Source organism: Hesperophylax consimilis, chromosome 27 (assembly GCF_061612785.1).
Source record: "Hesperophylax consimilis isolate HC1 chromosome 27, BYU_Hcon_1.0, whole genome shotgun sequence".
Taxonomy (NCBI): Eukaryota; Metazoa; Arthropoda; class Insecta; order Trichoptera; family Limnephilidae; genus Hesperophylax; species Hesperophylax consimilis.
In genome coordinates this window covers 13,649,855-13,673,425 of record NC_142862.1, presented here as the reverse complement: position 1 = coordinate 13,673,425, position 23,571 = coordinate 13,649,855, and the positions used below count along the sequence as shown (strand labels likewise).

Sequence of the window (23,571 nt, the reverse complement as noted above, 5' to 3'; positions counted from 1 at the left end):
GGTTATCATTTCGACAAGCTGGAGGCAAACCACGTGACCATATTTGTGGCACCCGGAGGATTCGAGGATGCTTTGAATAAACTATGACATCAGTCATACATTGGCCACAGAAGAGCGCACATTGAAATAATCAAACCATGCGCAGAAAAGTAAAGTTTGTAAGTGAGACTTTCCTGCGCAGGATCTGAATGTTCGTTTTAAACGAACTGCCTGACGTACAGTATGTAGTGCGAAAAAATATAAAATTTTGGAAACAGGCCAAAACTTTTTTTTACCCAATTTAGGATATGTAGTTAAGTTTTATACGCAGCCACCAATTTGCACACCATTGTAAAAAGGACAGAGTTCACATTAATTTATTGACAAATCACCGAAAGTAGGATGCCACCTCCCACGCCCCGCGCTAGTGGGATTGTTCCCTTTTCCTTGATTGCCTCATCTATTAATTTGAATATCTATGGTTAACTCCAATTTCAAGCTTTTTTAAACTAAAATTCCTCTTATACCTTTAGCCGACTATTTTGAATTGAGTATCATCCTTCATCAATTAATATCTTTGACATCGAAGTCCATACTGATAAAAGTAGGCAATTTAAACAATTTTTTGTGAAAATTACACTTTTCTCTGGTTAACGTCTAATGTTTTCCAACCATCCATCCAGTCCCCATTAGTGGTGTGTAGGTTCAGCCGGAGTGAGTTCTTGAGCCCGAATCCTTTGCCCGAAGCGAATCCCACTCATTTTTTAAATCAACAACTCCTAGAGAACTCAGACGCCTCTTCATATTTACCGCCCGGCAGTGTCGCTTTCCGGCACCCACATTCCCCTGCTCCGCGTTATTCGAGGTCTCAGTGAGTGGTGACACATCAGTCTTTGCTTATACAGCGGTCGATTCTGTTTACGGACTTTACGGTGAGAAGTTTTTGTTCAATAATATTGGAGTAAAATAATAATATAGACTGGCACGGGCTTAGAATTCAATACTGTAAAAATACTAATTTTCAGTGTCAGTTAATATAGGATTAATTTAAATGAGTTTGTCAACTCTTAGGGCCAGTTTTTTCTCAGAATTTGAACAATTTTAAAGGTAAAGGTTCTATCCATGTTCTGTTATTAGATCATTATTGGCCAGCTGTTTCACATAACTGAAATGATAACAGAACTTAAATATAACCTTCACAGAACTTGAATTTTCACTTTTGATGAAGTGTTCAAATTCTGTAAAAACAACCCATCCTTAGAAATAGAATGCATGTAGCTATGTTTTATTTACTTAAAAAAAAAAAAAAAAAATAGTGCATAGGGTCGAGTCCTGATGAGGGGCCAGAACGGTGCGTCCCGTCACCCGCCACAGCACCCAGTTCGTTCCCAAGAACTCGGAACCCAGCCCCACTCCTAGAAATCGAGTTCTTTTAAAAGGAACCACTCCTCGGAGGCTTCAGGATTACTGGGGGTTCAAATTATCGTGGATTTAGATTACAGAGACTGTACTGTATTTATCAATTTAAATGAGATTGTAATTATCTGTCTTTCTTTAAAGTATGGAATATAACCCAAGATTATGTTTTTCGGAGCCAGGATCTTACCGTGATGCAGAGGATGAGGCTGGGCGGAGGATGAATGGTGGCGATGTTTTCTCCGCTTGTATTGTCTCTTCTCTCTCTGAAAACAAAATAAAACGCCGGTTCAATCTACCGCATAAACTATCCTTTCATTTGTGAAATTTAAACGCCTTTGAGGTGATTTAATTGAAAAACAGTGCATCACAAAAATGTCCAATAATATTATGCATATCAAAAAGCCAGGCTTAGTAATCACATCTGATTAGCCAGACAATTACCATATTTCCCTTCACCCTCCAGCATACCTGGATTGGGAATGCCATAGTCTCACTGGCTCCAGGCAGTTTCCTAAATAGAGTCCTTTCTAGCGCTGTATTCACACAACAAAACAATAAGCCAACGGCCTCGGTAGTCGAGGGGTAAGGCTCTCGACTAACAATCTAACAATCGCGGGTTCAAATCCCGGCGTGCGTAAGTAAATTTTATTCAATAAATTTGTTTTATTTCACATTTTTTTTAGTTAAAAATAATATATAGCATATTTGCAGCACGTTCCAGAATGGAAGATGCTCTCAGTATCGTCCTGGTAAGACCACCATTCAGAATTGAAACGTTGCTTGAAATGGCTTTAGCCGTGTTTGGTGACCAGATCTGAATAGCCAGGTACTCCCCACCTTCCTCTTCCTTATCTCCTTTCCCTCCCCACTACCTTCAGCCGTACAAACATACCCGTACACAACATACGCCATAGTCTCACTGGCCCCAGACGGTTAGGAGCAAGTTGGGACTCTAGTGCGGTATTCACAAAAAAAAAGCATTCACTAACCAATAATAAAAACAATCACAAATATATGCGATAGTGTCAAAGATATTAGAAGAACGAGATATGCTATGTTGGCCGCCGGACCGTAGGCGGAGTACTACCTAATTAGGGTACTTTGAACGGTATCGGGACGTGTACGCACAGAAATCTGTTCTATGTATTAGTGCGGATACCTTAGCGTAAGCGAAGGTGTGCAGTAGTATTGGTGAACAAAACCGGCGACACTGGGCAAAACAATTCCACACAGTATGAACTGCTCATAGCACATCTCGTTCTTCTAATATCTTTGGATAGTGTTTTCGTTTGTCTGTCCATCTTTCACGTCGCAACGGAGCGACTATTGACATGATTTTGTGCTTAGGGATAGTTGGAAGATTGGAAAGTGACACAGGCTACTTTTCTGAAAATTGTTTGTATAATAATATGTCCCTAATACCACGCAAGCGAATACGCGGGTAAAAGCTGATAGTATAATAATATTAGGGTAGATAGAGAAGGGTGTATTTACATGTATGTGTACCTGTCTAGCCACGGGGTCGACAGGTGGCCGGTGGTGGTGGGGGGCGGTGTAAGGGGGCGCCAGGATGGGCGGAGCCACAGCCACTCTGAAATTTATAATAAATAAATAATAACGTACTGCTAAATGTCTTCATTCATGTTATTCTTATAATTGTGGTGCGGTACGTATTACTGGATTGACAAAATGATCATGGGCATTGCAAAATAAAAAATGAAACAGAAAGCAAAAATATTGTCTGTTTTACCGGTATTTAAATGGTAGATGTTCTGAGGGACCAGAGTCATTAATCCATTTGACAAATTCGTAGAACCTAGACTCAGGACAAGCTCCAAGCTGTTGTTATCTTCTCAATCTTTCCGTATTTGGTAGCAGTGTTAATAATAGTGGTATTATTATTTTGAATTGATTATCTGAATCAATTTACACTGAATTTACTTTGAATATCGGACGGCCTTTAGCTGCTAAATTTTGATTTCCGCGGAAATCGTGGCATTTTTACAAATTTACATTGAATACTGAAAATGAATTACCTTATTATTAATTATTATGTATTGTAATGGGTCGCGAGATTTCGATTTCTGCAGAAATATGTGGTACTTTTATCAATTTACTGCGAATAACTGAATTTGAAGGGTTGACTGCGGCGGTAATGGGCTGCAAAAATTCGATTTACACATATTATTACGAATTTACTCAGAATATTCTTTCAAATTTGAAAGGGCAGCCGAAGAAATCGATTTTCAGCATTTTCTCTCTTCAAATTACCTCTATAGAGATGGTTATGCCGTCACTGATTATATGCACATACACATCTGTTGTCCCCATATAAAACACAACTGCGCATCGCTGTTGAATTTGGCAGCCTCCTCTGGTCTGGAGCCCCAAAATTCTTGAAAAAAAACCCTCGACTACGTGCAGAAATGGGCGGTCTGTTTGAGATTCCCCTATCTTAACGAATGGATTTCAATATTCAGAGCACAGGCGTCAGGTAGGAATGCTGTCCTCGTTCTACCGGTATATATACCGGAAGATGCTCTGAGGAACTAGTGTTCATTTTCACATGATCGAGCTCGGCTGTGGAACGATTTGCCGGCCTCTGTGTTTTCTCCCTCCTAAAACATGGATCTCATAAGACCCTCACCACTCCTTCCTCTCCCCAAAAAGACCCTCCACACAGCATGCCCAAAGATGACGTAAGCCCTGAGAAAAATTTATTTCTTCCGGGCCTCCTGTGTGGAGTTGGTAAATATATATATATTTTTAAATTCACTGAATAAAAATGAACTGTGATACATGGATCTCTTCCAAGATTCAAGCTTAGTCCTTTTTCTTCATCCACCATCGCCTGATATGTTCATCATATGTACAGCCTCTCACATCCGTTCACCTTCTCCTGATTGAGTGAGTTAATTAGTTAATTTGTTGATCGACATGTTACCTGGAAGCGGCCGCCTCGGCCAGCATGTGGCCGCTGAAGTCGCGCGCCTGATAGCGCTTGTCCATCAGGTTGGCGGCGAGACGGATGAGCTCCTTCTTGTGGCGCTCCCGCCGCCGCACCATCTCCAGCAGCGACACGGCGCGCGACAGCTCCCGACGCAGCTTCACCATCTTCTCGTACGAGCTCTCGTCATTCTTCCTGAAATTACAACCAAGTTTTTTCTGGATTAAAATGGGTTATAGACGATGGTTGGCGGAATTGTGGTATGAAAAGATAACAAACTAAAGCATAACAAAACCATACGATTGGAAGGAAACACACCACCTTGCTAACACCGGTATAAACAGAGTGAAAAAATGGCTGGACAGCAATTTGCTTACATTAAACGTATCAAAAACCAAATACCTAACATTAAGTTCTACTATTTCAGGGCAACCTCAAACACCTCACCACCTTATAATACATAAAATTAACTGTAATTTTGGAAATAATAACCCTCCATGTAAGTGTGAAGCCCTTGAGTGCGTTAAATTTATTAAATATTTAGGCGTTATAATTGATAATAACCTCAAATGGAAGAACCAGATTGAAAATGTAGCTAAAAGAGTGCGCACCCTGATTCACATATTTATTTCACTACGGGAAATTTTAAAAAAACAAGACTTAAAAACCATATACTACGGGCTGTGTAACTCAATCATAACCTACGGTTGCATTGGGTGGGGAGGTGCAGCAAGAACAACATTAGACCCGTTATTGAAGGCACAGAAATCTATTTTACGTGTTATTATGAAGAAACCTTTCAGATATTCAAGTGACGCTCTCTTCAAGGAATTTGATGTACTAGATGTCCGACAGTGCTATATAAAAAAAATTGTAATCCATGTTCATAAAAATAAAAACAAAATGAAAACAGCCGAACACAAACATCAAACCAGAAGTAAGGGAAGGAATGACCTCTCCGTTCCAACAAGCAACAGAGCGGCTTATCAAAAAATATTCTCATATCTCGGTCCTAAAATATATAATAAAATCCCCTCTCAGCTGAAACTGTGTGAATTGTCATCCTTCGGTCCAAGAGTGACAAAATGGTTGTTGGATCTAGGCAGGACTGATTCCGAAATGATACTAAAAAATGTAATTTGAAATCACGAACGCCTCTATGTATCTTTATGTATCTTTTTTGTGTATCTTTTTATGTATCTTCGTTTTAACATACTTATTTTAGCTAGTCTTAAATCCTGTATTCGTCTAGGATAACTTGAAACTTGTAAATTTGACTGTCCTGAAACGGGAATCCTTCCTAGTTGGATAGTCTCAATCATAAAATGTAATCAATATTATATTATAAAAAAAAAAAAAAATACTACATGTAAATAAGACAAGAAAATATGAAGTTTGTCTTCGCTATTTGCGAGCTGTCAACTGTGGGGTGTGCAGCTGCACATATTTTGAAAAATTATCCACACACATGTTTTCATCTTCTGCAGACACTTCGAAAATAGGAATGTGTCACCAGATTTTTGACTTGCTCAAGTATACAGAAAAATAACCGATATTATTTTATGATAGGTTCTCAGAATTCGCACAACACTTTATGAATTATCCCCTGTGTGAAGGCCTTCTTGTTAGTTTATTTGTGTTTTGTTGTGTACCCAAGAAACAATGCATAATATATTATCCTTCCAAGGGGATACATAAAGTACGGATGGAAGTGTGGATGAAAAACGTTTTATTATACATGAAAACGGAAAGTGTTTTGATTAGAGGAGTTTGTGAAACATTACCAGAGTATATAGAAAAAGTGTAGTAAAAAGCTTTATTCCTATTAAGCTATTAGCAAATAATAAAACAATCTTATAACAAAAATTAACAAAAAGGTGGAGTTTTCGCTGAATTTGTAAGTTTGTAAATTTAAGGTTAACTACGCCACCTGAAGATTTCAAAGCAGGTCAAAATATTTTTGTGTTTTTTCTCATGTAGTATAATAGGGGGGCATTCATTAAACATAGAGATTTTGAAATTTAAAAGTCACTCCGCCCTAATTATCACCTAGATAGATTTTTACAAACGGTTCTTCTGCATTATTGGACCTACACCAGCATTAAGGTAAAGCACGGATGGCATAATAGACCTTAACACTTCGGGGGCTAGTAGCACAGGTAAAATAGTACCAAAATATACTACAAAATTCGTACATTCTTGTTGGCAGTGGAAAGGAAGATCTGCAGAGTCCGCCCAACTAAATGATATACGGCCAAGTTGAATGTATGACCAAAGTTTCAAGAATGCACAAATTGTTATTATTTATCAAACCCTATTTTACCATTTCATACAGGCAGACTGTCTCCTAATCAATGTACGATATGACAAATTCAGGAGATGTGACATGCACCTGAGAATGCTGAGATATTTAGGTGGCGTACATATTATACCAATGATAATCAAATCTGGCTCATGATGACAACCCTGTTGAACTTTCAATCAATTCTATTGTCTCTGTATCAATAATAATAACACAAGCATTGTGCATTACTTCCGTCATTCAGTACCTGTTCTTCCTGGTCTGCATCTTCTCGGTGCGCCGCCTGAAGGCGAGGTAGGGGGAGGGCGCCCCTGGCCGGGCCTCCGTCCTGACGGCCAGCAGCAGGGGCTGTTGCGTGGCCAGCCGCTTGTTGAGCCAGTAGTCGTACACGGCGGCCAGAAGGTGCTCCGCAGGCCCGTTGCGGCCAGACAGAGCCTTGGCCTCGCGCAACGTCACCACCGTTTGGCCCGAACTGCGCTCCAGCCGCTCCATGGTCTCCTCGAACTTCAGCTCTGGAAGATGAACAAATATACAATGAAAAAATATATATATGCAGTTAATGGGTTGTGTGTTCTAAATATAAAATAATAACTACTGAAATTTGTAGCAGCATTTATTATATTACACATCCACAAAAAAATAAACTTAGTTAACAAAAGGCAGGAAGTTTTTTAAGAAGGAAATTTCGAGAGAATATTTCATGCGCGAAACGTAGATCAACTTGGTAATGGTTGCTGGTACTAGACTGACTTCTCGACCGCGCCGGGTCGCTTTAAATAACTCGGCAGGCTACGATAGAAGGTTCGCGAGACTGCCGGTAAATTGGCGAACTCTCGCACAATCGAAATCATTCTACGGCCCTGTAAAAATGCCTAAGCGATAGCCTAGACCCTTCTGGCGAACGCCGCCGAATCTAAACAAATGCAATGTACTCGCGTAGGTACTTCGGCCTAGCGCCGCTGCGTGCAGGTAGGTACTGTCTGATATTATTATAGCAGTCGATACATATATAACTCCCCATAGGAGACCATGGGGGAAATAATTTCCCTTAGTACATGTCATCATTGATAATACTGTGTGGAGGGTCATTTTTGAGGAAAGAAAGGAGGGAATGTGTAGGAGGTAGAAAACACAGAGGCTGACAAATTATTTCACAACCGTATAATGAGTCGTAGAAGCAACCCATTCTCAAGTGACAAATTCATTTCAACAGTGTACATAAGTTGGACACACTTTTAGCGTTTTTTTTCGAACTTAGCACTGGCGCCGAAAGGATTAATGACACTAGTTCCTCAGAGCATCTTCCATTGAAATACTGGTAGAACATATGCATTACTGGTAAATCATAATATCTCAACAATGAGGATTATTATTATGGTCATAATAATACAATGAATATATTAATAATCAACTCCAATTGTCTTGAACTCCCTTTAAATGTTACGAAAGTTAAAAGTCTGGCAGTTTTTCGTGGATTATGTCTCTATGTTGTGAAGTCCAAATTTTCGTATGTAAGTAATTATAATAGTTTTAGAATAGATATAGGTACACTAAATGTAATATATTTTTAAAATTATTACTAAATAAAATATTTAAAAAAAAAACAACAACAAGAAACTGTAACCGGCACTTTGGTGGAGATTCTCTTGCATTGTATTAACACACTTCAGGTGGGTATCTTTTGTGCCGGCGGACCGCTGGCGACGGGCGTAAATAAAGGTCACGTGCGAATTATTTTAATTTGTTTTAAATCGCTATATCTTGGAAAATAATTAAAATATTTTAATTAAAATTTCTACATACTAACTCAGCATACCCAAGCTATAAAATGACTAACCGAAAAATTACTTATTTCGTTAATCTTCTAACGCATTGCTTATCAAGTGTCAGGTATTCAATAATAAAAGGTCCCTTTGTTGAAATACCGATGTACACGAAAGACTCGAATATAAATATAAAAAGAACAATTGTATTGCGATTTGATAATTATGTAAGTACATATAGTTGGGACCTTTAGAAAGAGATTGGCACATAGTATTCATACAAAAACATTGGTTAATTTATTCTTTTCTGCCATTGAAATGAAGCCGGTGCAAAAGGTAAAAATACCCTTCCCGTCCTTAAGCAACAACCGAACGGGTAGAAATACCTTTCCCGTCCGAAGTGTGTTAAACATGATTTTTGGTGCCAGGAATGCTTTGTTGAAACCCAAACAATAGGACTTGACATTTTCACCTTACGTGTTTCCTCCATCCAATGCAATGAATGAAAAGAAACTCCACACAGCATCCCAAAAGATAACAAGAGTTTCCCTCAGGCCATTCTGTATGAATTTGGAGATATTTTTTCTCATACACTCATTGGCAAATTGGTCTTAGGTGGTTTTTTCACACGCAAAGGAAATAAAGAAAGAAGAAGAGTTACCCGTGAGATCGCAGCGTCTGGCCCCCGCAGCCGCCTGCTGCCTCTTCAGCCACTTCTCGTCCTCAGAGTCCATGTCGTAGTCCGGCACATCTTGCTCTAGGCCAAGAGCTGGACAGATAATTAGGCATTATTACAAGTTGATTCATTACTGTGCAAGTATTGATTTTACTCTTGTTTCAAACAGAAACAAAGATTCATTCATGACTGCACATTTAAATAAGATGCAAATAGAATTGTGCCCAACAACCAGGCGCATTGTGTGCAGTAAAGATAATCTGCAAATATTTACTTTGCTTTCAATTCAGGACCGTTGCTCTTTCACACGCCATGTCTAACACTATGCATATATTTGCAAACCGAACCGCGAGCTGAACCACAAATCTTGTGAAAGGACTGAAGCAGCCGCAAGCTGAGTTTCACGCCTACGGTTTCACACATTTGCGGTTCGTTTCTTTTGTATAATGCATGGTTCGGTTCGCAAATGTATATACAATGTAATAGGTTTAATAACTTTCCCAATAATTGTGTAATTGATTTGTAATTTATATTATTTATCTCTAATCAACAAACAATTGAGCAAAATAAGCATTTCTGAATCACATCAAATAATGGGACAACTGTTCTCATTTCTCAAAATAGTTTTAATGGCTGATTTGACATGAATGCACTAACATTGTAATCTGATATATGTACCTATACAATAATTGTTACAGACAAAATAAACCTTCAAACAAAAATATCATTTTTACCAAGAAACTTCTGCACTTTACAGGAATCGATAAAAGTATGGAAGTGTGAAAGAGAATATTTAGTTTCATGAAATGATGTCAAATAATGTGTTTCTATGAAAAAAAAAATTCACTATAGTTGTTGGATCAAAGTATCTTTTCAAGACCCAGTTGTATCATAAATTATATATTATAACTGGGTTATTCTCCAGAGCAGGTCAAAAAGTGTGCAATTTTCATGTTAAATATTTAATATATTATTAGCATAAGTGGCTTTAAGTTTTGGCATTACTAAAGAACTAACTAAGTTAAAAGCATCTTTTGAAGACCCAGTTGTATCATAAATTATGTATTATAATTATAACTGGGTTATTACTCAGAGCAGGTCAAAAAATGGGCAATTTTCATGTTAAATATTTACTATATTATTAGCATAAGTTGTAGCATTACTAAAGAAAGTTTAAAGTTTCTTTTGAAAATCTTATAAACTCACTGAAATAATTAATGTTTTGCGGTCCACAGAAGTGATTTTTGTGAATTTGGATAGTTTGAAGTGGGGGTCGTGATCTCATCAGCAATTACAGAAGAAAATATAATGTTTAACTCACGCTGCATGTGAATGAGCTGGCGGGGCATGCGGTAGTCGGGTGGATAGATGCGGTCGTGTACCACGCAGTCTGACACCTCCAGCACCTCGGGCGTAGGGATGATGAGACCCGTGCAGATGGCACGCTGCAGATGGTGCTCCTGGAATACCACAAATTACAGATTTAACCAATGAATGTGGATAGTGATTACACAAGTAAAAATGTAATTTAAATTCAAGAAAATCACCAGATAATAGGTACATAGAATATAAGAGAAAAGGGGGAACGCATTAAAACGGGAATTCGCTATGCTCAGTCAAAACGACTTTTCACAACCTCTGAGTAAACTCTTGAGTAACTACTCAAGCGTTACTCAGCGGTGGTAAACCAGATAATATATGATAATCACGAGTTTACTCATGGGTGGTGAAATACCTCCCAAAGAGTATATTTGACATGCTTATGTCAGTTGGGAGGAGTGAAATCTTTTAAATTAAAGCGAGTACATGTCAAAAAGCATTTAATTGAGAGTGTGCAGTAATATGAAATTGGAATAGTGCAGTGAAATAACATGGATTGATATAATATAAGCAATGTTAATTAGCTGGATGGACAAATGCGTCAGGATCCCAACTAGGTATCGTAGCTATACTCCCCTGGTAGCCTCAAGTCCTCAATCATTCATTGCTCAAGTCACATTTTCCGCTTATAGCGATGGTAGTAAGAGTTTTACAAACATTATCAGGTTATTCGTAACCAGGAAATGTTTGTCTATCTTTCAGAAAAACAAGAATAAAAATAAAATATTTTTGCCGATTTGGCAGGTGTTTAATTTTAAAGGCATGTAATAATAATGTCAATAAATGTCTCCTCAGCTTTAATTTATCATTAGACAAATTATAGTAGATTCCTCCTTGACCACAGTAACTAGTTTCTTCTATTTGTCACCAGAGCAACATTAGTAGATTTCTCCTTTACCGTAGTAACCATTATTCTTGTGTTTTTCTGATGTATTTCCCACTTTTTAAATTTTCTAAGTTCTATGAAAGATTTTTTCAAGTTCTGTTTTTATTTCAGTTTTGTCAAGCAACTAGCCTACAATGATATAATAACGGAACTTGAATAGGACTTTCACAGAACCCGAAAATGAACGTTGAAATTTGATGAATTGTTCAAACTCTCCGAAACAACCCGTCCTAACTCTACAATAAGTGGAAAATCATTGTGATTGACATCATAAAGAGTACCTTTATTTAACAGCAGGATCACCTGTAGCCTGGTGACGCTATTAAACGGTTAAATATCATTTGTAGGAAAAACATTGATACACTTTTATTTTTATTCAAATGATCTCAATCATTGATCTCACACATAGAATTTTTGCCTAAATCTCCTGACATGTTTGAAGCAAACATAAATACTTGTCACTTGATTTGTTATTAACTCGAGATAAACACGCTGAACAAAGCTGTGTGTGATCTTAGCTCATAAATTGTTACCTTTTTTATTTAGACATTCGCAGTACATTTTACAAGTTTTTTTTTCACACAAAGGAGGCCTCAAGGAAAATAATTTCGCTCAGGGCCTATTTCATCTTTTCGGATGCTGTGTGGAGGGTCGTTTTTAAGGAAAGGAAGGAGAGGAAGTTCTGGGAAGGTAAAAGGTATGAGGGTTGGGTAGGAATCTAGGGATCAGTGTGTCCAGGAGTGACGGATAAATCCCTCCCACTGCGGCGCAAGGCTGTGAGTCGAGAGACTCGTTATAAGATACTAAGTATTAAATTATCCATAGTTATATGTATGTCCTTAAAACGTCTTGGTAATTTCGTCCTGAAAATGAAAATAATTGTTCTTAATCCTCGCTAATGGTGTAGGTATGAGTAATATAAACATGTTAAATAGGAAGAAAGTGTGCGGAAGAATTTTGTTGGGGTGAAATTTTTTTTTTTTTTTTAAATCTTTAAGTAGATGAAGCTTACACATTGTAATCGACTATTGATAAAAGTTTAATGAAAGATTAGTGCAAATAGTTTTAAAATCATTTATCACGCCAGGAAATCATTAAAAATGTCCAAGTGTAGTAATTGTTCTTCGTGGGTATAATTTGAGATTGCGTGGGCAATTTGAGAGTTATTTGTTGCATTAGTGTTGTTGGCTTGGTTTTGTTATGCTTGTGCTTGTGTGAATAATCAAGTACTTCTCAACCTTCCTCTTCATACATACTCCCTTCAGTTTCATACATATGCAAATGGCCTGCTCCCACTAGCTTCAGGCAGTTGGACTGTTGTGCGGTATTAAAACATTGATATATTTATTGACTTCATTCACAGAATCAAGCATAATCTATACAAGCACTTTGTTGAATCCTACAAATTAGAATGGCGTTGGCAACAAAGTTTTAGTGTTTTATCTTAAATGTAGTGTTGTTCTAATTTCTATTTTATTTTATGTTAGTTTTTTTTTAAATTATTTTTTAATATATTCTCATTTTACTTGTAATCACAATTTTACATTTGTGTATTCATAGATCTATTTTGTACCTACTTTATAATGGATTACGTATATCTATATACTGTTAGTATTTCCTATAAAACAGATATTCTCCTATGTACACTGCATCATGTATTACTTTTATGTAGAAGCCTTTTTAGGCGTATAAATAAATGAATTAAAACAAAAAATTCAACAGCAGTTTAAATAGAAATGTTTAAAAAAAAGTTTATTTTTATAAATGTAATCTATTGGGTTCCATGGCATGATAGTGGAAATTCAACACACTCTCTCTCCTATACACCTAACCTAACGTAACATATTTAACCTAGTTTCTTTTTTCATCACTTTTCATGACTTTATATCACTATTCAAGAGTGTGTTGAAGTGTGATGAGTTTGCCACTGTTCCGAGTTGCCCGGTTACCAATATATTGGTATGTTATTTAAGGAAAACTTTAACTATTACTTCAGAGGAAAATTAAGACTATTTACTTAATTATAAGAATAATGAATTGCTTGTAGACGAGTCTTTTGATAAACCTCAGAAATGTGACTTGGAAACATAAATAAGCCAATGAGTAAATGGTGAATGTGATTGTGCTGACCACTCATTTTTAATTTGGCGTAAGAGGGTCAAGGTTTAAAGAAATATGGTTTGGTGACTCAAAGCTTTCCCATAGCATTTATTTAAGTGTTTCTAATTTTGCTTTTAAGCCAAAATAGCAGTCAAATTATCCTATAACCACTTACGAGCGATAGCTACCCAAATTTGGGTAGCAGTAGATAGGTGATTATTATGAAATAAAATGAATTTATTTTGAACTTCCCAGTCAACTAATATGTTTAGCCTCTAGCTTGACTAAGCTTCTATCAAATTCCAAAAGATGTCACTGATGTTCCTTTCATTGGATTTTTTCAGATATTTTGTACAGGGTAGTCAACATGTAGACGCCATTTTAAATTGTTTTCTAAAAATTGGACATCTGCTTATGTGTTATGATGCCAGTATCTTTGGCCCGTATATTGGCCGTTGCACATCAAAGGATCCTGGCGCCAACGTAGGCCCAACATGTACTAGGGGCTTTAAAACATTTAACCTTCGGCATGCCAAGATATACAACAAAACGTGGGTTGCAATGAGGGGTGAATCTGTGACCTAACGCATTGTCATTTTAATGCCCCTTTTCCATTTATTCATTAATTTCATCTAAAATGATCCTTCTAGATTACACGTTAAATATGTTCTCGTGAAATAATTATCACAATATAGATAATTTTATTATAAAAAAAAACCTCTTTATTAAACCAACAAACATGGCCTCTGGTCAACGGCTTGTGTTGGAGTGACTTTCCACATGTACCGGGCAGCATCAGATCGAGATGGAGGTATAAGGTTTACTATTTAAAATAATACAAGGAGGGTAGAAGTTTTGGAGATTTTGGGTATCCCTATTGGCAGCGGAAAGGTTAATGTCTGTGACTATAGACATTTCCAGTAGACTATAGACAACAAACAGAAATAGTAATATTCAATATTGCCTCAAGGCATTACAAGGTAGAGCAATTTCTGGTAACTAACATACAAAATTCACGCATTTATAAATTTTACCATTTAAAAAAAAATTATAACTAACTAACTAACCATCACACCTTTTTCCGCAGGTGTAGGCAGAGGACGGATCGCCAAACAACTCGGTCTTGGCACATACTCCTTGCCTCATTCACATTCACACATCGTCTCATACATACTCTTCTGTTATTCTGACTGTTGACATGGCCCGACTCAAGTGTCTGATTCACTTGGTCGTGCCATGTCTTCCTCGGGCGTCCCCAACTTCTGCTACCATTCACACTTGCATTTTTGTTGTTTGTTTTTGGGGTGTTATGCCGTGTTGCGCTAACTCCTTCTTTAGCCGACGTTTCGGACAACGTTGCAGTGTCCATCATCAGGGCAGATCCGGTAGATCCGAAGATGTGTGAATCTATCTACCGGATCTGCCCTGATGATGGACACTGCAACGCTGTCCGAAACGTCGGCTAAAGAAGGAGTTAGCGCAACACGGCATAACACCCCAAAAACAAACAACAAAAATGCTTTTGGCCGTGAGAATCTAAAAACTTACCACACTTGCATTGTATATTCTCGTTACACTCCTTTCTTCGCTCATTCGCTCTACATGCCCAATCCATCTAAGCGACCCTTTCTTTGATCTTACTCATTATAAATATATAAAACCTAAAAATATGGGATAAACGATAAAATAAAGGTGGATTAATTGGCTTTAAAACACATTAAGCAGTTTACATGTTTCCATATTAAGGAGATACACAATGATGTGGAACATTTAAAATCACTCCTTAATCGCACCTACACCTCTGCCGGTTCCATGATAACTCCTCAAAATGTCAGTTCAACACACCTTTAAAAGGTGATATAAAGTTGTCAAAAGTGATGAAACAAAAACTAGGGTTAAATAGTTACATATATAACCTAGTTTTTGTTTCATCACTATTCATAACTATATAACACTTTTTATAGGTGTGTCGAATTGTAATTTTGATGAGTTATCCGGTCACCAGGAAACTGTATCCCATTCAGACTCATAACATATCCCAATGAGGATGCCTCACTGTGAGTCCCACTGTCTCCAGATGGTTGGGAGTAGTTAGGACTCTTGTGCGGTATTCCATGAAAAAAAATGTGATTATTTATGAGAAACTTATTTGCCTGTATTACGTATATGATCTAGTTGTTTGCTCGTTAACCATTGGCCAAAAAGTAGTTAAATGCAGTTTTTCAGGCTCTGTTGATGGCGGTGACAAAAATAGATACTGTAGCATATTTCGTTTTGATATAAAAATGATTTTAATATCGACATTTTAAATGTAACAAATTCAATGTTTAAAACATACCTTGAAACCTATAAATTTTACTGTCCTGAAACGGGAATCCTTCCTAGTTGGACAGTCAAAATCATAAAATGTAATCAATATTATATTATATATAAAAAAAAATAAATAAAATACCTTTTGTGTCAAGATATTATTTCTGATAATTTGGTTAGTGATTATTTTAATATGAAAGATTTTCACGGCCAAAAGTATTGTAAGTAAGATGTCACACATCTGCCCTGATGATGGACACTGTACGTTGTCCGAAACATTAGCTAAAGAAGGAGTTAGCGCAATACGGCATAACACCCCAAAAACAAATAACAAAAAAGTGATTATTTTATTTTATCTGATTGAAATCCGCCGTAACGGGTGAAATTATTTTTTTGCAACCATTGTTTATAACCCTTGTGTACAAAATTGTAAACATTTCAATCTACCCAATGTAAAAGCCCAGTGGGCGTATTAAAGGAGTAAATTAAAATAATAATAAGACAATACGAAATGAAAAATAAAGACCCTAACACGGGTAGAACCCCCAGTGATGCAAAAAATAATTTGTCATTATTATTGTAAAATTATTAATTGTAAAACAATTTAGTAGATACATTCATAATAGCCCTGGTGAAAGACCATCATTCAGAATAGAAACATTGCTTGAAATGGTTTTAGCCGTGTTTGGCAACCAGACCTGACTGGCTATAAAGTACCTCCCCACTGTCCTCTTCCCCACCACCTTCAGCCTCACAACATACCCTAATCGGGTACGCCATAGTCTCACTGGCTCCAGATGGTTGGGAGCAGATAGGACTCTTGTACGGCGCTCAAATACAAAATAAATTAAAATAAGTAAACAATGAAAAATCTCATTTTATGATTTTTTACAGCAACAAAAACCCACATTACGTGTGTTATTGTGATTAACATTATTGGACAAAACTAAAAAAAAAATGTACGGAAGAAATTTAGTTATCTAATTGTAGGTATGAAATAATCGGCATGGGCTGTTACGACAAACGCGTCCAGGGTTACCACACTTATTCCTTATTATCTGTTCTGAGAATAAGAATTTTTTATGAAATGAAAGTTAAACTTGAATAATTTGATTGAAATATCGATTTTAATATCCGTTTATATTTGTTTTCATTTGTATGTATTGCTAATCGCGAAAGCCGTCAGAATGTGTAGGCACGGTCTATCTGGTCTAGTATTAGTGCCAACAAAATCAAATAGATTCACTGTTTTTGATCATATTTCAAAATAAAATACTGTTTTTGAAAGCGGATAAGATAAAAATATAAAAATTTTGAATGCAAAGATAGATTAAGTTTTCCGGTGATTTTTTATGTTGTAAACTTTAATAACCACTTTACATATGAAACTAAAAACATATTGAATTAGACAAAGGTATTAGGCTGCCTTTACACTTGTAAGTTTTTTCCTGTAAGTTGCTAACGTAAGCGACTTACGACAAATTTACCAATGTAAACGACACCATAAGTCACTTACCGTAATTTTTACCAAGTTACGGAAGTTTTTTTACGTAAGTTTTTGACAGGTCTAATCGCTCACGCGGGAATTTACGGCTCTCTCACAGCTTATCAAAACAGATTGATAAGTTGAGACACTTACAGTAAGTTTTGACGTCACTGTCTGGATAGTAAAACAGAAATCTGCAACACTGACAGGTCTTTCTGCCGTTGCTCCTAGGGACTTGTTTATTTGTCGCCATGAACAGCTTCATGAAATACACTGCAATAATCTATGGAGACTAACATAACATTATTTATCATTAACACAATGTCATGTTTGAAAAATGCCTGTATAAATGTGTGATAATGATTCTAGTATTCGACTTCACGAACTGATGGATCAGCTATCAAACTTCACAACAAAAATTCCGAAAACGAGTATCATTCTTTTTTTAATTAGCGGTCCAATAATTTCCAATATGTATTAGAAGTCAGTTGCTATAATTTGGATAAAATTAAAGAATTTTCGTTGATCCTCAATTCTTAATTCTGCCGCTAAACGAACGAAAGCCCCATCAGTACTTCTTCTCTGAAGCCAACTCCTAATCCAACACACTCTGCGGGCCCTTACGTTTTTGTTTGACAAAATTTTGCATATTACAGCAGCGGCAATCCGTTGTGTGCAGAAATGGGTATTATATGGGAATCCGTGAACTAACCGTAAATAAACAAATCCCTGTTGTCAAATATTACTAAATGACAGCTGTCAAAGTCGGCAGCAACGCGTTGTTGTCAGGAAGCCATCTTACCAAAAATAGAATTACTGGTGTAGCGGTCTCTGTGAGAAGTTCGTAAATTAAACTTCCGTGAGCATTATTTACGATAAGTTGGATGCATATGTAAGCGCTCCTGTGAGTAACTAACTTATCAAAAATTTACGAAAGTGGTAAATTTTACTTACAAGTGTAAACCCAGCCTTATAAAAGTTATTGTCACATCCTTTCTTTTTCCTTTTACATAAACATAATATTTAGTATTTGCAAAACTTGACAAATGACTTGGCAAGGGTGCCCGGGTACACCGGACGAATGGTACACCGGGCGGGACGGTGTGTTCAGGATGCACCAGCCGACCAGCTTCATGGCGTGCCTCTCGACACATCGCTTTGCGCAACAGTGAGAGTGATATATTCATATGTCCGTCACTCCTGGACACACTGATCCCTAGATTCCCACCCAACCCTCATACCTTTTACCTTCCCCGAACTTCCTCTCCTTTTTTTCCCTAAAAAAGACCCTCCACACAGCACCCCAAAAGATGAAATAGGCCCTGAGGGAATCATTTTCCTCAGGGCGTCCTGTGTGGAGTTAAGGCGATGCACTACGTCGTGTAATATTTTAAATTGAGCCGCTATCAATAATAACCCTTACGTAGATGGCGATAAGGTTCAAATTCCCGCTTAACACCATCCGCCTGTTTTGATTTATGCAAGAAAAAAACATGGCCAAAAAGTGCCTTTTATTTTATTTTGTCGATGTTCAGGCATAAATATTTAATTTTTTTTTGGTCATTTTATAAATAACTTAATTTGCCACATTATACAATAAAATCATAACCGAAAATGGGTTCGTTAGTAGGAGATTTTGAACTTTAAAGCAGTTTTCATAGGCCTTTACATAATTTTTTTCTGGGCTTATAAAAAGACTTATTTAAAAAATACTCGATTATTTCAAAGGCCAAGATGTATTCTACTCGCAGTATTTAATTAAAGCATCTGAAACATTTCTAGGCGACCAAATTTTCAAACCAAAACCACATGATTTTGCATTACTACGTATGGCATCGCCTTAATGTAAAAAAAAATAAAACCACTTCCCATAACAAATGACTCGTTACGATTTATTACCTGAAAGAGTAATTAGTCGCCGAGGAGACATCAACTAGCCACCGACGAGTCCAAATTTTAATGCCTGCTGACTTTTTCTTTCAGGTATACTTAGACAGTAAAGTTTTCGACCCACTACCACCCGACTTGATTGTTTTAAAGTGATGAATCACAGAGGAAATCAATGCAAGTTCAAGAGCAATGATTCTCCAGCGAGAGTAAAAAAAAAGTTTTTTAAATCAGAAGGTGTTGCGGGTTCAATTCCCGTCAGCGGCATTTATTTTTACTCAGGAGATATTTTCAATTTGTATGAATATTTATACTATTGTTTATAATAATTTGTTATTATTTTCCTTCTCCAGAGACTGAATAAGTTGTTTCTCATTGTAATTAAACAGATATGAAATGTATTTAAAATAATTTGTGCGTATTAACGATGGCAATCTATCCTGAATATTTACCAATTATTATTGAATGGGCTCAACCCAAGGGAGCACGCGGCATTAATGATAGATGATAGGATACTTTTGCCTATTTTTCTGGCACTCAAATCCCGCTGATCTCAAAATGAGCCATTTATAATCTGCAGCATGAAACCATCCCACACAAAATGTGGCGAGGTACAGCCAAATGCATTAGGCTCGCTTCGTTTAAAAAAAACAAATTGCACAACAGTACAAGTAACATCAAAGGAACTCAATTTAAACAAGGCTTGACTGCGGAGACTATGGTGGCTTTAGTAAAATTAATTATCTTAACATCTTCAATGCGGTTGCAGCCAGTGGCGGCTCGTGACTTTTGGGTGTACTAGAGTGAAAACTGAAAACGATTTTTTATTTTCAAATTAATAAAAAAAATAGCATTTAAACAAGAGAATATTTAATGTTTATCTCATACTAGCTGTACGCCGCCATGCGTTGCTGTGGCACAATCTGTCTGTGCAGATAGAGAAACAATAGCGCATGTTAATTGTACGTCCAACAGATGGCGCTATTTAAAAAAAGCATGTTTGTCAAACAGATGGTGCTGTTTATCGGAAAAAACATGTTTTCACCTGTCACAGGCGACATCTTAATAATATAAGTATTTAAAAACACACGCATATTCAAATGCAACGTTGTGTTAAAATTTCAAAGTATTTCATCAGTGAAAAACTTTCGGAGATTTAAGATTTTGAACATTTACATTTTTATTTATATAGATTTAAAAAAAAGATATAGCGCATGAGAGAAAATATGTGGCTCGGCTAACTGGAATCCTCTGAGGTCAGGTGCTCTCTCATGTTGGAGAGGGTTCAGAAAAAGAGTCCTGTACAGGAGGGAGTGCAGCCGCTACCTGAAGCACTTTCTTCTGGGCATGCCGGGACTTCACTCCTTGCAGCTCAAAAGAGAGAAGCATTCCTCCACCCACTTATTCAGATTGCTACGAAGCTATATCAAGAACTCAGCTATTTTAAATGCATGAGTCTCTATGTTCCTGTTGACGACTGACTATTTTAGGCAGCGTCATAATAGATTATTCTGTCTTCCTATCTGTAGGACCAACCTGCCAATGGTTCTCCCGGTGGGGAGGAGTATATTGTTCCTGAAGCAAATTTCTTTTCATATAGATATATTTTGCGACAGTGAGGAGATATTCAAAGGGAAACCTATCTTGTAAATATATCTTGAAAAAATAATTGATGGATTTTCACCGCCATCTGAATTTTTTAGTTCTGAGTTATCTACCTTAAATATTTGTAAATTTATTTTTTGGGCTAAGTTACATGAAATTTATTATAAATTTGTAATGTACAATACATAAATGATTATTACCATCGGGGGTTCAAATCCCTGCATGTAGGTATAAATTTTATTTAACTTAGTTTTGTTATTTCACAACCGATAAATAAAATATAATAAATAGCATTTATGTGGCACATTCCAAAGCGGTACATGCTTTCAGAATTGTCCTGGTGAAAGACTCGGACTCGGAACCCAAACGTCCTTTGAAATGGCTTTAACCTTGTTTGGTTACCAGATCTAAGTAGCCAGAAACTTCCCCACCTCCCTCTTCACCATCTCCTTCCATTTTCCACTACCTTTAGCCTCACAACATATCCCAATTTGGAATGTGATAGTTCCACTGGCTTCGGACAGTTGGATTTTTTGAGTGGTGTTCATAATATAAACAAACAATAAAATTGGCCTTCATTCAACCCAGCATCTTCATAGGCGACAGTTAGTGGTGATTACAATGTTTGGCGCAGTTTTTTTTCAAAGCAATGTGATCGGATGTTAAATACTAAATAACGTAACTGTACAACTGTTAAACCTTCTAAATTATGTTTTATTTGAAAGTTCAAGGCTTTCTTTACTACGTCAAGACATAAAAACACAATCATTCGTACGTTAACAACAGCCCACATCACGATCGCGAAACGTGTTTACTATTCAATATTAGACAGAAATTACAATATGTGAAACATTGAGTAGTGTATTACCCATGTTTGTATGGGAAATATTTCTGGGAAATATTTCTGTGAAATATGCTTTGGTATAGTTTAATTAGCTTACGATAACGAAAGACTTGGAAAGAATGGAAGCGCGTTTTCCGACCTGTCATATTTATATTGAAAATGTATCGTCTGTTATACAAACTGGGAACGTGTATCTCGATGCGATGTTTGTACTCATAATTAGTTTGACCCGTTTGAAAGTCAATAAATATTAAAATAAAGCGCTCGTGCTTTATTTGTAAATATAAATAAACAATGTTTGACAACAGACCCGCGAAAAACGCCACCATGTTTTGCCACTTTTGACAGTTGTTATTATCTTAGGTAGCCTTGGCCGGTAAACAATTTGCGAAGTACAAACGTATTTTATTCGTGGGATAATATGCGCATTTATTAATTGAAATTACTACAATTTCAACTATTTCGATAACGTGGTAAAAACTTGCACCTCCCCTGGCGGAAACTAAAGTAAACTATCAAAAATCATCATGGCGGATCGAATGGCGGATGCTATTTTTTAATTTCCAGCTTAAAACATGTTATACTTACGCATTCTTCCTCTTTTTCCATCCCTGAGGGCATCTGGGGCACAGCCCTATTAATTGCCGAGTAATCAGGGAGGTCTGGAAGCTCCTCGGCGAGGTATACGGGCATCGGTTTCGACGCATCGAGGGCCCTCGCCCTGAACGAGAGCTTCGACATTTTTGTTGACAGAACAAAACACGCTAACGTCGAAACAAAAACGCACTGAAAAAACACTTTGTAGGTCCTTCGAGAGGTCCTAAAGGACCCAAAAATAAACTGGGTATTCTCTAGTTCGTTCCCATGGTTGAAATTTGCACACACTCAGTCACAATTATGGAAAAACAACATTGAAACTTTACATGTCGAGCGTGCCTCACAGAAAGCCATCATGGCGGCTTTCCGTTTGGCGAGCGACCATGACCAACTTCCAACCAGCACGCTGCGCGCTGCTTCCCGCGCGGACACGTTGCCATTCAAAATAACAACTTTTTTTCTAAATACGCTGTATTTGTTAGGGAAATATGTTTTTATATTGATACAAATATTTAAAAATCATATATATATTTTTAGAATGCAATAACGTAAATAAAAGTTTATTATATCAAAATTAATTTTCTTTTCGATATCAGCACTATCAGTATGTGTGCTGTATGTGATGGAGCGAACTACGAATATTTTTTACGCAAATAATTCGTGATTTCGTTCGTAGTTCATTCATCTATGCTATGCTCTTATCACAAGTGTCCTGAATAAGTATACGAATAATGTGAATCACTGCAAATTCATGTTGGCTGTTATTAGATCCCAGATGTGATTATTTATTACGCCGCGATGATATCATAAATTTTCCGCATTAAATTATTAAGGTTGCCAGATGCTAAAAGACATTCACATTTTCCAATCATTTCCTATATATCGATTTATAATACAGATATATTTTTGTATGCTTTCCAATGTATAAATGGTCTACATTTATTCGTATGTTGTAGATTTTTGTATTTTCTGAGATAACCAAAGCGGTAGGTGAACTTACAAAAATTATAAATAAGTAAATAAAAATTATTATTAGCGGCAAATTCTAGAAGGAAAACACATTCGAATGTATTTTTTAACATTAGTGGATTCATAAATGACTTATGCGTTTTCACATCAGCCGCAGGTTTCTGAAATTCGTAAAAAAATGTTTGTCGAAGAAGATAGAATGATAACAATTTGGGTAATTTAAATTCTTTATTGCTTTTTGCTTTAGCAGTTTTAGTACATAAATATCCGCCGCAGAATTCTAAACTGATATTTTTGATGGCTGAAATCCAAATTGAATTAAGGTAACGTAAATAAATATTATATTTATTAATTTATTTTTTACTACACTTATATTCTTGGTAGGTTATGAGATTTAAAAAAATACAATAAAACACAAAGA

General features: G+C 36.6%; 1 protein-coding gene across 2 annotated transcripts in view; it reads right to left on the bottom strand.

Moving 5' to 3' along the window:
- E(Pc) (Enhancer of Polycomb) overlaps positions 1 to 22,551 on the bottom strand; it is a 45,082-nt gene extending 22,531 nt beyond the window's left edge. The window contains exons 1-7 of one of the 2 annotated variants that reach the window (XM_089648380.1): positions 22,173 to 22,551; positions 10,408 to 10,546; positions 9,072 to 9,179; positions 6,895 to 7,159; positions 4,343 to 4,540; positions 2,893 to 2,989; positions 1,586 to 1,661 (exon numbers count right to left, since the gene is read on the bottom strand). In XM_089648380.1, coding sequence (XP_089504506.1) covers positions 1,586 to 1,661; positions 2,893 to 2,989; positions 4,343 to 4,540; positions 6,895 to 7,159; positions 9,072 to 9,179; positions 10,408 to 10,546; positions 22,173 to 22,325 — 1,036 coding nt within the window. In that variant the 5' untranslated portion in view covers positions 22,326 to 22,551. The remainder of the gene's footprint in view (positions 1 to 1,585; positions 1,662 to 2,892; positions 2,990 to 4,342; positions 4,541 to 6,894; positions 7,160 to 9,071; positions 9,180 to 10,407; positions 10,547 to 22,172) is intronic. The other variant, XM_089648381.1, reaches the window with a different exon arrangement.
- Positions 22,552 to 23,571: the final 1,020 nt, after the last annotated feature.